The following is a 16,312-nucleotide window of genomic DNA, read 5'->3' on the forward strand; positions in this document are numbered from 1 at the left end:
GTTCAGTCTGCTTTCCAGTTTTGACTTAAATTGGCTTGAAAATCTATGGCAAGACTTGATAATTGCTGTCTAGCAATGATCAACAATCAATTTAAAAGAGCTTGAAGAATTTTTCTAAGAATAATGGGCAAATATTGTACAATCCAGGTGTGCAAAGCTCTTAGAGACTTAGCCAAAAATACTCATAGCTGTAATCGCAGCCAAAAGGTGCTTCTACAAAGTATTGACCCAGGGGTGTGAATACTGAGATATTTCTGTATTTCATATTCAATACATTTGCAAAAGACTGTCACACAAAATGTGCAATAAGGGGTATGAAGAATTTGTGAAGGAACTGTAGATGTGAAAGAAAATGAATAAAAAATACATTTCTTAAAGAGATATAACCTCATGACATGATGGAAGACAAACAGACACTGAAAGGCACAAGGAAAGGAGGAAAAAATATTTTAATCGTGTCAACACAAAAAGTATTTTTATAAAATGTTACATTTTAAAACATTGGTATTACTGCAGTAATTTGTAAACATATAGACTTCTTTCTACACAGTAACATGATAGTTTAACCCTCACACACCCTGAATGAACAGTTAGGCCGGGATTCAGTCCAAAACTGCGTTGTAGCACGCTTGACATTTAAAGGTAATTTCCCATTGAACCAACCTCTGCAGCTTTTACCGTGAATGTGATCTCTGGGAATATTGCCTTTAAAAGGAATGAACACTGGCTATACACATCTAACAACAGACCTCATTACAAAACAACCATTGCTCACTGAAGCAAGCATAGTGAGACAAAGACAAAGGGTCCTTCCCAATGGCCCCCTATTCCCTATATAGTACAGTACTTTTGACCATAGTGCACTAAATATGGAATAGGGTGTCATTTGGGACAGAGACAGTGATACAAGGACAATGAATAGTAAGCACTGCTGTTCTAGAAAAGTAGTCACACAGATAGGAGACGGTTAGGAAGTGATCGAGAGAAAAAACCTGACTGTCCCATGTTTGTAGTGTTCTCAAGTACTCACCTAGCCAAAGATTCCTTCCATCTGTGACCTAACTCTATAAATAAAGTATATTATTCTCATTAAATTGAATAAAGGTCAAAGACATAGACTGATGATAGTCTTCTCAACCAAGGTCGGATTCAATCCGAAACCTTGTTGCAGCGTGGTTGTCATTTAAAAGTAATTTCCATGTTGCAGCTTTTTCGTCAAGTTTTTGTCACGTGCACAAGTACAGTAATCAATATCAGTAGTACTATAAAAAAAAGTCAAGTAGAACAAAAACACACAAAAAGGTAATAAATCTACATAGATGGTCAGTTCCAGGGTCTGTGCCAATCCCTTGAATGCGATCTCCGCAAACGTGGGGATATTCCCTTTAAAAGCTGCATTGTCTACAAGCAGGATCGGATTGAATCCCAGCCCAAGTCTCCTCAATAGAAAAGGACATTCTTGGTTTCTAGTGAAGACATGTCTCAGGTATAAAACGTTTAACGGATGCGTTGTTGTTCTTGTGCTTCTAGAAGATAGAAAGAAAAGGACGTGGTGAATGATGCTATATGTCCTACGCTGAGTAGGATTTATCAGTGTGTATGTGTGTTTTTGTCTGTGTGCCATCTGATGCACATATTGGTTTTGTGTCTGTCTTCATCATCCATATAACCCTCAGCCTTGTGTGTGTTCATATGTGTTCGCGTGTGTGTTTGCCCTCTCTGTCTTTTCATGTGTTTTCGTGTGTGTATAGACAGCACTGTGTCATCCATTACCCTGTATCACCTGTGTGTGATTAAGCTTACAGTAGTTTTGTTCTATTGTTCCTTTTGTACTACACAGTGTTTATTAGTGCGCATATGAGTATATGTGTGTTTTTGAGCATGTGCTTTGTGTGTGTGTGCGTGCATGCAAACGAATGTGTGAGCGCATGCATGTATGGGTGTGTAACGGTGGCAGTACAGGGACCTCAGGTCGTACTGTGAACTTTAATGAATAATAATTATCTTTTTAAATATGCTATGCCTACGCTGCGATGTATGCCTCGAGTAATTCTGTACTGAAAAAAACATTTCAGGCTATTCCCTTAAAACAACTACAGCCTATGCCCACGTTGTAATTAAAATTGTGATCTTAATTGGTGCATTTAAAAACTCTCATTTTGTGAGGCGCAGCCGGGAACTAGTTCTGTACAATGGCGGGTGGTGAGGTCGACCAATTCATTCGCCAATTCACCCTCTGTTATGCTTACTACAGATGAATGGACCTCCAGGTCTACAGAGCCACTTAACAGTGACAGCTCATCACATTACCTTCGGAGTGGGAGATGAGAAGTACTGTGCTACAGACATGCTCCCTTTATGAGAGTCACACAAGTGCACATCTTTTTCTCTTTGTAAGAAAAACATTATAGCATACAACGTTTGAGCCATTTTTACACACACACTTCACACGCATATTGCACTTTATTTTAATGTAGTTTTGATGAGTAATCGTGTGTTTTCACAATCAGGAATACCAACACCTTGTATTTTCATAAATAAACAAAAAGTAACTAGAGTAGGCTAACTGTTGGCATTTCATTTTCCCGCTGTACCGTAACCGAACTGTGACCCCAAAACTGCAACACGTACCGAACCGTGGGTTTGGTGTACCATTACACCACGTGTGTACATTTCTGTGTGTGTGAGCATGTGTGTGTGTTCAGAGCAGCCTGCCCAGTACCACTCCCTCTCTGTGTCGTGCCTCTCCTCTGATGATTTCCAGGAAGCCTAGTTTAGTCAGGAAGTCCAGCCTCATGCGATCTGTAGGCTGCACCTCACAGAACACACCATGAGAACCTGTAACACACACACACACACACACACACACACACACACACACACACACACACACACACACACACACACACACACACACACACACACACACACACACACACACACACACACACACACACACACACACACACACAGAGAGAGAGAGAGACAAAGAGAGTGAATTAGATGATCGTTGATAGAAATATGAGAGCGAGCAGAGAAGAGAAACTAGAACACGTGCCAAACTCATTCCATGGAGGAAAAAACAAAAACCTGCATCTCAGCCATCTGTGGAATGAGTTTGACACCCCTGAACTAGAACAACCAGAAAGACAAAGGTTACCTCCCAAATGGCACCCTATTCCCTACATAGTGCACTACTTTTAACCAGTGTGCTTACATTTGTCCTGTTTCACACATGTACACATGTGTAACCTGTACAAGTGTGTGGTGTGAAATGGAAATCTGTTTTTTGCATATCCCACTCCCCGAGACACACTCAGAGAGTGGGGTCACGGCCAGGAATCAGCCATTATTGACGCCGACCCTGGAGCAATTAGGGTTAAGTGCCTTGCTCAAGGGCAGATCGACATATTTTTCACCTAGTCGGCTCTGGGATTCAAAGTAGCAATCTTTCAGTTACTGCCCAACAGTCTAACCACTAGGCTACCTGCCGCCCTACACTCTAGGTTTTCGGTTTGTCCCCATAGGGGAACCTTTTTTGGTGCTAGGTAGAACCTTTTGAAGAGTTCTTCCTAGAACCCTCTATAAACGATTCTACCAGGAACCATTTTAAAATCTTACGTTTCTTCCTAGAACCTTCTATGAAGGGTTCTACCTAGAACCCTTTATGAACTGTTCTACCAAGAACCCTATAATCTTTGAAGGGTACCTCCTAGAACCCTCTATGAACGGTTCCACCAGCCTTAGCCTTAACTCTTTATGACAATACATTACATATATCATAAGGCCTTTCTTTGAGGGCCTAGTTATACCCTAACACCCCACATGAAAAAATACTATAGTATACTATGGTATAAATACTATAGTATTCACTGTAGTGTTTTTGATGACTATTGTAGTATTTGCTGTAGTATTTACAGTGAACTATAGTATAAATACTGTAGTAAAATAAAACTGTAGTATATACTACAGTAAGTAATGTAGTGTTTTTGCAGATTGTAGTATACTGTAGTATTTACTGAAGTGTGTTTGCGGACTGTAATATGTTGTAGTATTTACTATAGTATTTTTGATTTATTATCTTTGACATAGAAGTGAAGGCTTTCTCCTTGAGGAAACCTACTGGAGAAATACTAAAAGAGCATATTTCCATAACTTGTAGGACTGGGGTCAATGCAGATAGTCCGGGTAGTTTTTTGGTTAACTATTTAACATCGTCGGGAGAGGTATTCATATGTATTCCGCCCAGAGCAGTTAGTAATCAAAATCTCTCTCTTTGAGACTTTAAGCCTTCCAAAGATCAACTTCCTATCCAATACTTCCTCTACTTCAGCAGGACCAACCTTTTCATGTACTCCGATTACTATTAGTGCATGTCTGAGGTCCACATTGTCCCATTTACTCCACTGTATTAACTTGTCCACTTCCATGTTTGGGTAGGCTTTCTCTTCTTAGATGCCTTGACTTATTTTATTTTTAGATGGAGTTCGATTGCATAAGAGTCTTTAAATTCTCTCCTATAAGTCTACGGCCAGGTATTTAATTTATAAACAGTAGTTTTGTATGATTACTGGGCGCTCTTCTGAGTATGGTCTAGTGCTTTCCTATAGCAATTGTATTAGATTCCAGGTATTCCCAAACTGGGGGTACGCGCAATGCCGTCGGGGGTTTTCTTCACATTTTCAAACAGTCCATTTATATTTTCCAACGAGGCTATACAATTGGGTTCGGTCTTTTTCTTGACTGAGTAGCCTCTCGTTTCACTGTCAAAAATAAAATGAAACCATCTAGAGTTCAGCGAAATAACAACAATGTAAAATACAGGCAGCCTAGTCAAATAATTATCATCCAATCGCATTAACCGTTACTCTCTCGCGGGAATTCCACTAACGGTCCATATGTACCAAACATAGCTGTACTGATGGTACAAAAGCCATGATAAGGAGACATAGTGGAGTGGTAACGCGCGTGCAAGCAGCTGCTCCCGACGCGCCACTTCGGTACACTGCAGCATCCACCGAGAGGCTCTTGCTGCCAAGGGAATGCCTGACAGCTTTTGGACACTACAGTGAAAATGGTTAACTTTGTTAACTTCTATGGGCGCATGATGTTCAGAAAATATTTTGCCTCCAAAACTGTCGGTGAATCAGCACAACAATTTACAAAAATACTCATCATAAACGTTGATAAAATATTAAACTGTTATTCAAAGATTTATAGATAAACATCTCATTGCAACCGCTGTGACAGATTTCAAAAAAGCCAATGAACTCATGTCATTTTCTGAGTCACCAACTTCCCGGCCTTCTTGTTCGCTCTCTGTTCACTGCAAAAGCCTGAAACAAGGTTCTAAAGACTGTTAACATCTAGTGGAAGCCTTAGGAAGTGCAAAATGAACCCTAAGTCACTGTGTGTTAGATAGGCAATGACTTGAAAAGACTACAAGCATCAGATTTCCCACTTCCTGGTTGGATTCTTCTCAGGTTTTTGCCTGCCATATGAGTTCTGTTATACTCACAGACATCATTCAAACAGTTTTAGAAACTTCAGAGTGTTTTCTATCCAAATCTAATAATATGCAAATATTTGACTCTGGGCCCGAGTATTAGGCAGTTTACTCTGGGCACGCTTTTCATCTGACGATTCAGATGCCCCCTATACCTTAAAAAGTTAAGGGGCAAAGTATTGACACGTTTTTTGAATTGAGAGACAAGCTTGAAGTTTTCTTTACTGACCATAATTTTCACTTGTCTAACCGCTTGCACGATGACGAGTTTCTCACACGACTGGCCTATCTGGGTGATGTTTTTTCTCGCCTGAATGATCTGAATCTAGGATTACAGGGACTCTCCACAAGTATATTAAATGTGCGGGACAAAATTGAGGCTATGATTAAGAAGTTGGAGCTCTTCTCTGTCTGCATTAACCTGTTTAGGATAGGGGGCAGTATTTTCACGGCCGGATAAAAAAACGTACCCGATTTAATCTGGTTATTACTCCTGCCCAGAAACTAGAATATGCATATAATTAGTAGATGTGGATAGAAAACACCCTAAAGTTTCTAAAACTGTTTGTATGGTGTCTGTGAGTATAACAGAACTCATATGGCAGGCCAAAATCTGAGAAGATTCCATACAGGAAGTGCCCTCTCTGACCATTTCTTGTCCTTCTATAGCCTCTTTATGGAAAATAGAGGATCTCTGCTGTAACGTGACACTTTCTAAGGCTCCCATAGGCTCTCAGAAGGCGCCAGAACGGGGAATGATGACTCTGCAGTCCCTGGGCGAAAAACAGTAGGGGTTTTGGAAAGTGGTCGCTCTGAGAACAATGATACGGGTGCGCGTGCATGTGAAGACACCATTTTCTATTTTCAGTGTTTGAACGAAAACAAGGTCTCCCGGTCGGAATATTATCGCTATTTTATGAGAAAAATCGCATAAAAAATGATTTTAAACAGCGTTTGACATGCTTCGAAGTACAGAAATGGAATATTTTGACATTTTTTGTCACGATATGCGCCGGCGCGTCACCCTTCGGATAGTGTCTTGAACGCAAGAACAAACGCAGCTATTTGGATATAACTATGGATTATTTGGAACCAAAACAACATTGGGTGTTGAAGTATAAGTCCTGGGAGTGCATTCTGACGAAGAACAGCAAAGGTAATCCAATTTTTCTTATAGTAAATCTGAGTTTGGTGAGTGCCAAACTTGGTGGGTGTCAAAATAGCTAGCCATGATGGCCGGGCTATCTACTCAGAATATTGCAAAATGTGCTTTCACCGAAAAGCTATTTTAAAATCGGACACCGCGATTGCATAAAGGAGTTCTGTATCTATAATTCTTAAAATAATTGTTATGTTTTTTGTGAACGTTTATCGTGAGTAATTTAGTAAATTCACCGGAAGTTTGCGGTGGGTATGCTAGTTCTGAACAAAACATGCTAATGTAAAAACGCTGGTTTTTTATATAAATATGAACTTGATTGAACAAAACATGCATGTATTGTATAACATAATGTCCTAGGAGTGTCATCTGATGAAGATCATCAAAGGTTAGTGCTGCATTTAGCTGTGGTTTTGGTTTTTGTGACATATATGCTTGCTTTGAAAATGGGTGTGTGATTATTTCTGGCTGGGTACTCTCCTGACATAATCTAATGTTTTGCTTTTGTTGTAAAGCCTTTTTGAAATCGGACAATGTGGTTAAATAAAGGAGAGTCTTGTCTTTAAAATGGTGTAAAATAGTCATATGTTTGAAAAATGGAAGTTTTGGGATTTTTGAGGAGTTTGTAATTCGCGCCATGCTCTACCATTGGATATTGGCGAGGCGTTCCGCTAGCGGAACATCTAGATGTAAGAGGTTAAGCACTCTTGTTGCAAATTCGATGAGGCTCTTTTGTTCAGATAACGGTAAGTGGACTGGAAGCAGGGCATGAATGGGATAACATCCAGTTGTTTGTGTCATCCGTTTTGGGAAGGTACCTGTGTAATTGTGCACCCAACTCACTCAGGTGCTTCACTATATCCCAGTTGACATTGTCCGCTTGTTCATTTGCACACAAAAAAAGCATACAATGATGGAAAGACCTGTGTGTTGTCCTTGTTAAATGGTTGAAACTTTCAATTTCAACACGAGGTGAAGAGGATAACCTCACCTTGAGACCAGAAAAGTGTGGAGCATTAGCTTCATGTGGGAAACGGTTGAAGCGTTGAACCAACACGAGGTGAAGAAATAAACTCACCTTCCTTTAGACTAGAAAGACGTGAGACCGTGGTCCACACGTTGAAATGGTTAGAAACTCTGAAACTCTCAACACGAGCTGAAGAAAATGAACTTAACCTGTTGGGGCTAGGGGGCAGTATTTTCACGGCTGGATAAAAAAACGTACCTGATTTAATCTGGTTACTAATCCTACCCAGTAACTAGAATATGCATATACTTATTATATATGGATAGAAAACACCCTAAAGTTTCTAAAACTGTTTGAATGGTGTCTGTGAGTATAACAGAACTCATTTGGCAGGCAAAACCCTGAGACATTTTCTGACAGGAAGTGGATACCTGATGTGTTGAATTACCTTTAAGCCTATGCCATTGAAACACACAGGGGTTGATTAATGTTTTGGCACTTCCTATTGCTTCCACTAGATGTCACCAGCCTTTACAAAGTGTTTTGAGTCTTTTACTGTGAGATCTGACCGAACAAGAGCCATGGAACGGTGATGGCCGATTAGACTCTGGCGCGCGAGTTCATGTTGGGTACCCTCGTTCCAATACGTTATAAAAGAGAATGCATTCGTCCACCTTGAATATTATTCATGTTCTGGTTAAAAAAGGCCCTAATGATTTATGCTATACAACGTTTGACATGTTTGAACGAACGTAAATATATTTTTTCCCCTCGTTCATGACGAGAAGTCCGGCTGGCTTAGATCATGTGCTAACAACACGGAGCTTTTTGGATATAAATGATGACCTTTTTTGAACAAAACTACATTCGTTATGGACCTGGGATTCCTGGAAGTGACATCTGATGAAGAGAATCAAAGGTAATGGATTATTTACATAGTATTTTCGATTTTAGATCTCACCAACATGGCTGTTTGTCTGTATAGCAAAGCATATTTTTCTGGGCGCAGTGCTCAGATTATTGCAAAGTGTGATTTCCCAGTAAGGTTATTTTTAAATCTGGCAAGTTGATTGCGTTCAAGAGATGTAAATCTATAATTCTTTAAATGACAATATAATATTTTACCAATGTTTTCTAATTTTAATTATTTAATTTGTGGTGCTGACTTGACTGCCGGTTATTGGAGGGAAACGATTTCCTGAACATCAATGCCATAGTAAAACGCTGTTTTTGGATATAAATATGAACTTGATAGAACTAAAAATGCATGCATTGTCTAACATAATGTCCTAGGAGTGTCATCTGATGGAGATTGTAAAAGGTTAGTGCATCATTTTAGCTGGTTTTATGGTTTTGGTGACCCTGTCTTTGAATTGACAAAACATTACACACAGCTATTGTCAATGTACTCTCCTAACATAATCTAACTTTATGCTTTCGCCGTAAAACCTTTTTGAAATCGGACAACGTGGTTAGATTAAGGAGATGTTTATCTTTCAAAGGGTGTAAGATAGTTGTATGTTTGAAAAATTTGAATTTTGACATTTATTTGGTTTCAAATTTGCCGCTCTTGAAATGCACCTGCTGTTGATAGGGTGCACCACGGGTGGCACGCTAGCGTCCCACATAGCCCCAAGAAGTTAACAGATCAGGACCCCGCCAGTCTGCAGCTGCATGTGTAAAGTGAGTTTGGAAATTTGACTATCTACTCGAGGAAGAAAGGAGAAAATCCTCTCAGACAATCACTAGTACAGCTAAGTAGCTGTCTGAGGAAACAGTCCATTGGAGACTGGACAACTGAGAAGGACATTGTGACCTCTGGACAATCAGAGCGTGTACAAGTGGCCCACAAAAAATGCCAACAAAACCCCCTTTCAAGAAGGTTTGAGATAGGCGCTCAGAGGATCCTGTCTTGGCAAATCGCGCTGTTAAAAGACACTGATGTGAGAGTTGATTCTCGGCCCTCACTAGCATGAAAACTAAATACAGGCACAGACTGTGTGAGGAAAATGATTTAGGACTGAGACTCTCTCCAATACAACACAACATTGCAGAGTTGCACACCCTTCTCATTAACCTGTGGTGTGTTATTCACAATTTGATGAACAAATAAAGTTTTATATGTAAAGAGCAAAATGATTGATTATTATTACATTATTATTTGTGCCCTGGTCCTAAAAGAGCTCTTTGTCACTTCCCACGAGCCGGGTTGTGACAAAAACTCACACTCATTCTTATGTTTAATAAATGTATCGTATAGTGTGTGTGGCAGGCTTACAATGATGGCAAAAAAAAAACATTTGAGAGTGCACTGACCCTGGTCCTAGAGGGGGTATGCAGCTGGAGGTTCAATGTTTGAAGGGGTATGGGACTATAAAAAGTTTGGTAACCACTGTATTAGATTAATATTGATTATTCACTTACTGGAGCAAATAAGTGTTCTCTTAGGTTTGTTAACTTCTTCAGTACACTTTGATCTTCCCTATACAGTCCTTGTGTGTATTTACTGTCTTTATCCACCATCTCAGCAGAGCCTCCATTTGTGACCCCTTTCTTCAGGTAGCTTTGTTATGACTAACTTGTCTAGTACTGATAGAGAGATAAGACCTGGGTTGAATCAAGCGGAGCCTATATACACAGTGCACAAAATATTAGGAACACTTTCCTAATATTGAGTTGCACCCCTTTTTGCCCTCAGAACAGCCTCAATATCTCTGGGCATGGACTCTACAAGGTGTTGAAAGCATCCCACAAGGATGCTAGCCCATGTTGACTCTAATGCTTCCCACAGTACTGTCAAGTTGGCAGGATGTCCTTTGGGTGGTGGACCATTCTTGATACACAATGAAAACTGTTGAGTTCTTGACACACTCAATCTGGTGCACCTGGCACTTACTACCATAGCCCGTTCAAAGGCACTTAAATATTTTGTCTTCTCCATTCACTCTCTGAATGGCACACATACACAATCCATGTTTCAATTGTCTCAAGGCTTAAAAATCCTTCTTTAACCCATCCCCTGTAAAGACTTGAAAGGTTATGACCAGTTGTGGAAAAAGTACTCCATTTTTCACACTTGAGTAAATGTAAAGATACCTTAATAGAAAATGACTCAAGTAAAAGTGAAAGTCACCCAGTAAAATACTACATGAGTAAAAGTCAAAGTATTTGGTTTTAAATATACTTGAGTATTAAAAGTTAATGGAATTGATAAAATGTACTTAACCTGTTGGGGCTAGGGGGCAGTATTTTCACGGCTGGATAAAAAAACGTACCCGATTTAATCTGGTTACTAATCCTACCCAGAAACTAGAATATGCATATACTTATTATATATGGATAGAAAACACCCTAAAGTTTCTAAAACTGTTTGAATGGTGTCTGTGAGTATAACAGAACTCATTTGGCAGGCAAAACCCTGAGACATTTTCTGACAGGAAGTGGATACCTGATGTGTTGAATTACCTTTAAGCCTATGCCATTGAAACACACAGGGGCTGATTAATGTTTTGGCACTTCCTATTGCTTCCACTAGATGTCACCAGCCTTTACAAAGTGTTTTGAATCTTCTACTATGAGATCTGACCGAACAAGAGCCTTGGAACGGTGATGGCCGATTAGACTCTGGCACGCGAGGTCATGTTGGGTACCCTCGTTCCAAAACGTTTTAAAAGAGAATGCATTCGTCCACCTTGAATATTATTCATGTTCTGGTTAAAAAAGGCCCTAATGATTTATGCTATACAACGTTTGACATGTTTGAACGAACGTAAATATATTTTTTCCCCTCGTTCATGAAGTGAAGTCCGGCGGGCTTAGATCATGTGCTAACAACACGGAACTTTTTGGACATAAATGATGAGCTTTTTTGAACAAAACTACATTCGTTTATGGACCTGGGATTCCTGGAAGTGACATCTGATGAAGAGAATCAAAGGTAATGGATTATTTACATAGTATTTTCGATCTCTCCAACATGGCCCTTTGTCTGTATCGCAAAGCGTATTTTTCTGGGCGCAGTGCTCAGATTATTGCAAAGTGTGATTTCCCAGTAAGGTTATTTTTAAATCTGGCAAGTCGATTGCGTTCAAGAGATGTAAATCTATAATTCTTTAAATGACAACATAATATTTTACCAATGTTTTCTAATTTTAATTATTTAATTTCTGGTGCTGACTTGACTGCCGGTTATTGAAGGGAAACGATTTCCTGAACATCAACGCCATAGTAAAACGCTGTTTTTGGATATAAATATGAACTTGATAGAACTGAAAATGCATGCATTGTCTAACATAATGTCCTAGGAGTGTCATCTGATGGAGATTGTAAAAGGTTAGTGCATCATTTTAGCTGGTTTTATGGTTTTGGTGACGCCTGTCTTTGAATTGACAAAACATTACACACAGCTATTGTCAATGTACTCTCCTAACATAATCTAACTTTATGCTTTCGCCGTAAAACCTTTTTGAAATCGGACAACGTGGTTAGATTAAGGAGATGTTTATCTTTCAAAGGGTGTAAGATAGTTGTATGTTTGAAAAATTTGAATTTTGACATTTATTTGGTTTCAAATTTGCCGCTCTTGAAATGCACCTGCTGTTGATAGGGTGCACCACGGGTGGCACGCTAGCGTCCCACATAGCCCCAAGAGGTTTAAGTATCAAAAGTAAAAGTATAAACCATTGCAAATCCTTGTCTTAAGCAAACCAGACGGCACCATTTTCTTTTTCATTTTTTAAATTGACGGATAGCCAGGGGCACACCCCAACACTGAGACATCATTTACAAATGAAGCATTTGTGTTTAGTGAGTCCGTCAGATCAGAGGCAGTAGGGATGACCAGGGATGTTCTCTTGATAAGTGTGTGAACTGTACCATTTTCCTGTCAAAATGTAACGAGTACTTTGGGTATCAGGAAAAATATATGGATCAAAAAGTACATTATTTTCTTTAAGAATGTCAGGAAGTAAAAGAAAAAGTTGACAAAAATATAAAAAATAAAGTAAAGTACAGAACATTTTTACTTAAGTACTTTACACCACTGGTTATAACTAGCTTAATCGGAAACTATATGATACACCCACACAATGACATTTTTCCTCCACGTTAGCGGAATTTATTGAAGCTTAAGATACTGGTCAAAAATGGAATAGGAAAAAAAAGTAAAACATGTAAGAACATAGAAATCAGCAAAGGACACAATAAAAAAAAAAAAAAAAAATCTACAGTATTGCAATTGTCCAACGTGTATCAAATACCGGGGGAAACATACTGCAACTACTTTCCCAACCTATGAAAAGCTGAAGCTTGTTCGAAACTGGTACAGTACCAGTATATACAGTTGAGGTCGGAAGTTTACATACACCTCAGCCAAATACATTTACACTCAGTTTTTCACAATTCCTGACATTCAAGCCTAGTAAAAATTCCCTGTCTTAGGTCAGTTAGGATCACCACTTTATATTAAGAATGTGAAATGTCAGAATAATAGTTGAGAGAATAACTTATTTCAGCTTTTATTTCTTTCATCACATTCCCAGTGGGACAGAAGTTTACATACACTCAATTAGTATTTGGTAGCATTGCCTTTAAATTGTTTAACTTGGGTCAAATGTTTTGGGTAGCCTTCCACAAGCTTCCCACATTGAGTTGGGTGAATTTTGGCCCATTCCTCCTGACAGAGCTTGTGTAATGGAGTCAGGTTTGTAGGCCTCCTTGCTCGCACACACTTTTTCAGTTCTGCCCACACATTTTCTATGGGATTGAGGTCAGGGCTTTGTGATGGCCTTGACTTTGTTGTCCTTAAGCCATTTTGCCACAACTTTGGAAGTATGCTTGGGGTCATTGTCCATTTGGAAGACCCATTTGCAACCAAGCTTTAACTTCCTGACTGATGTCTTGAGATGTTGCTTCAATATATCCACATAATTTTCCTGCCTCATAATGCCATCTATTTAGTGAAGTGCACCAGTCCCTCCTGCAGCAAAGCACCCCCACAACATGATGCTGCCACCCCCATGCTTCACGGTTGGGATGGTGTTCTTCAGGCTTGCAAGCCTCCCCCTTTTTCCTCCAAATATAATGATGGTCATTATGGCCAAACAGTTCTATTTTTGTTTCATCTGACCAGAGGACATTTCTCCAAAAAGTAAGATCTTTGTCCTCATGTGCAGTTGCAAACCGTAGTCTGGCTTTTTTATGGCGGTTTTGGAGCAGTGGCTACTTCCTTGCTGAGCGGCCTTTCATGTTATGTCGATATAGGACTCGTTTTACTGTGGATATAGATACTTTGTACCCGTTTCCTCTAGCATCTTCCCAAGGTCCTTTGCTGTTGTTCTGCGATTGATTTGCACTTTTCGCACCAAAGTACGTTCATCTGTAGGAGACAGAACGCGCCTCCTTCCTGAGAGGTATGACGGCTACATGGTCCCATGGTGTTTATACTTGCGTACTATTGTTTGTACAGATGGACGTGGTACCTTCAGGCGTTTGGAAATTGCTCCCAAGGATGAACCAGACTTGTGGAGGTCTACACATTTCTTTTCTGAGGTCTTGGCTGATTTCTTTTGATTTTCCCATGATATCAAGCAAAGAGGCACTGAGCTGTATGTCATGTCCTGACCCTAGTAAGATGACATTTTCTATAGTAGAGTAGGGCAGGGCGTGACAGGGGGTGTTTTGGGTTGTTCTATGTTTTCCATTTCTATTTCTATGTTGGGATTGTTTGGGTTGATCTCTAATTGGAGGCAGCTGATCCTCGTTGCCCCTGATTAGAGATTATATTTAACCTGTTGGGGATAGGGGGCAGTATTTGCACGGCCGGATAAAAACGTACCCGATTTAATCTGGTTACTACTCCTGCCCAGTAACTAGAATATGCATATAATTGTTTGATTTGGATAGAAAACACCCTAAAGTTTCTAAAACTGTTTGAATGGTGTCTGTGAGTATAACAGAACTCATTTGGCAGGCCAAAACCTGAGAAGATTCCAAACAGGAAGCGCTCTCTCTGACTATTTCTTGGCCTTGATCATCTCTATCCAAAACAGGGGATCTCTGGCATAACGTGACATTTTCTAACGCTCCCATAGGCTCTCAGAAGGCGCCAGAACGTTGAATGGTGACTTTGCAGGCCATGGCTGAAAAACAGTAGCGCATTTGGATAGTGGTCGATCTGAGAACAATGAGACTGGGGGCGCGTGCACGAGCCGACACCATGTTTTTATTTTTTCGTCTTTGAACGAAAACAGGGTTTCCCGGTCGGAATTGATTTTAAACAGCGTTTGACATGCTTCGAAGTACGGTAATGGAATGTTTTGAAAAGTACAGAGATCTTGATGAAAACCTGCTCCAGAGCGCTCAGGACTTAATACTGGGGCGAAGGTTCACCTTCCAACAGAACAACTACCATAAGCACACAGCCAAGACAGCGCAGGAGTGGCTTCGGGACAAGTCTCTGAATGTCATTGAGTCGCCCAGCCAGAGCCCAGACTTGAACCTGATCGAACATCTCTGGAGAGACCTGAAAATACAGTTGAAGTCGGAAGTTTACATACACCTAGGTTGAAGTTATTAAAACAAATTTTTCAACCACTCCACACATTTCTTGTTGACTAACTGACTTGACAAAACCATATTTTATCTACTTTGTGCATGACACAAGTCATTTTTCCAAGAATTGTTTACAGACAGATTATTTCACTTATAATTCACTGGATCACAATTACAGTGGGTCAGAAGTTTACATAGATTACAGTGTCACAGCTGTTTGAATGATCAGACCAAAGCGCAGCGTGTTCGTAGTTCCACATTATTATTTATTTAACCGTGAAACGTAATGCAAAACACCAAAACTTGAAATAACGAAAACAACAAACCGTGACGCAGAGAGGAAAACACACTACTCAAAATGAATAACCCACAAAACAGGAAGAGAAAAACCCCTACTTAACCTCTATGGGCTAGGTGGGACGCTTGCGTCCCACCTACTCAACAGCCAGTGGAATCCCGTGGCACAATATTCAAATACCTTAGAAATGCTATGACTTCAACTTCTCAAACATATGACTATTTTACACCATTTTAAAGACAAGACTCTCGTTAATCTAACCACACTGTCCGATTTCAAAAAGGCTTTACAACGAAAGCAAAACATTAGATTATGTCAGCAGAGTACACAGCCAGAAATAATCAGACACCCATTTTTCAAGCTAGCATATAATGTCACATAAACCCAAACCACAGCTAAATGCAGCACTAACCTTTGATGATCTTCATCAGATGACACTCCTAGGACATTATGTTATACATGAATGTTTTGTTCAATCAAGTTCATATTTATATCAAAAACCAGCTTTTTACATTAGCATGTGACGTTCAGAACTAGCAAACTTCCGGTGAATTTACTAAATTACTCACGATAAACGTTCACAAAAAACATAACAATTATTTTAAGAATTATAGATACAGAACTCCTTTATGCAATCGCGGTGTCCGATTTTAAAATAGCTTTTCGGGCAAAAGCACATTTTGCAATATTCTGAGTAGATAGCTCGCCATCACGTGCTAGCTATTTTGACACCCACCAAGTTTGGCCCTCAACAAACTCCGATTTACTATAAGAAAAATTGGATTACCTTTGCTGTTCTTCGTCAGAATGCACTCCCAGGACTTCTACTTC

The 16,312-nt window shown here is 39.7% G+C and overlaps 1 protein-coding gene and 1 non-coding gene across 2 annotated transcripts in view; both read right to left on the bottom strand.

The window, feature by feature from the left end:
* Window positions 1-430: 430 nt before the first annotated feature.
* Window positions 431-16,312, bottom strand: part of si:dkey-183c6.8 (protein O-GlcNAcase) — a 53,932-nt gene continuing 38,050 nt past the window's right edge. The window contains exon 18 of the mRNA XM_045721868.2: window positions 431-2,838. Coding sequence (XP_045577824.1) covers window positions 2,702-2,838 — 137 coding nt within the window. The 3' untranslated portion in view covers window positions 431-2,701. The remainder of the gene's footprint in view (window positions 2,839-16,312) is intronic.
* Window positions 4,097-4,149, bottom strand: LOC123743878 (U7 small nuclear RNA). The gene has a single exon (XR_006770730.1). It is a non-coding gene; the product is annotated as a U7 small nuclear RNA (small nuclear RNA).

This window comes from Salmo salar, chromosome 07, assembly GCF_965601325.2.
Source record: "Salmo salar chromosome 07, fSalSal1, whole genome shotgun sequence".
Classification (NCBI taxonomy): domain Eukaryota; kingdom Metazoa; phylum Chordata; class Actinopteri; order Salmoniformes; family Salmonidae; genus Salmo; species Salmo salar.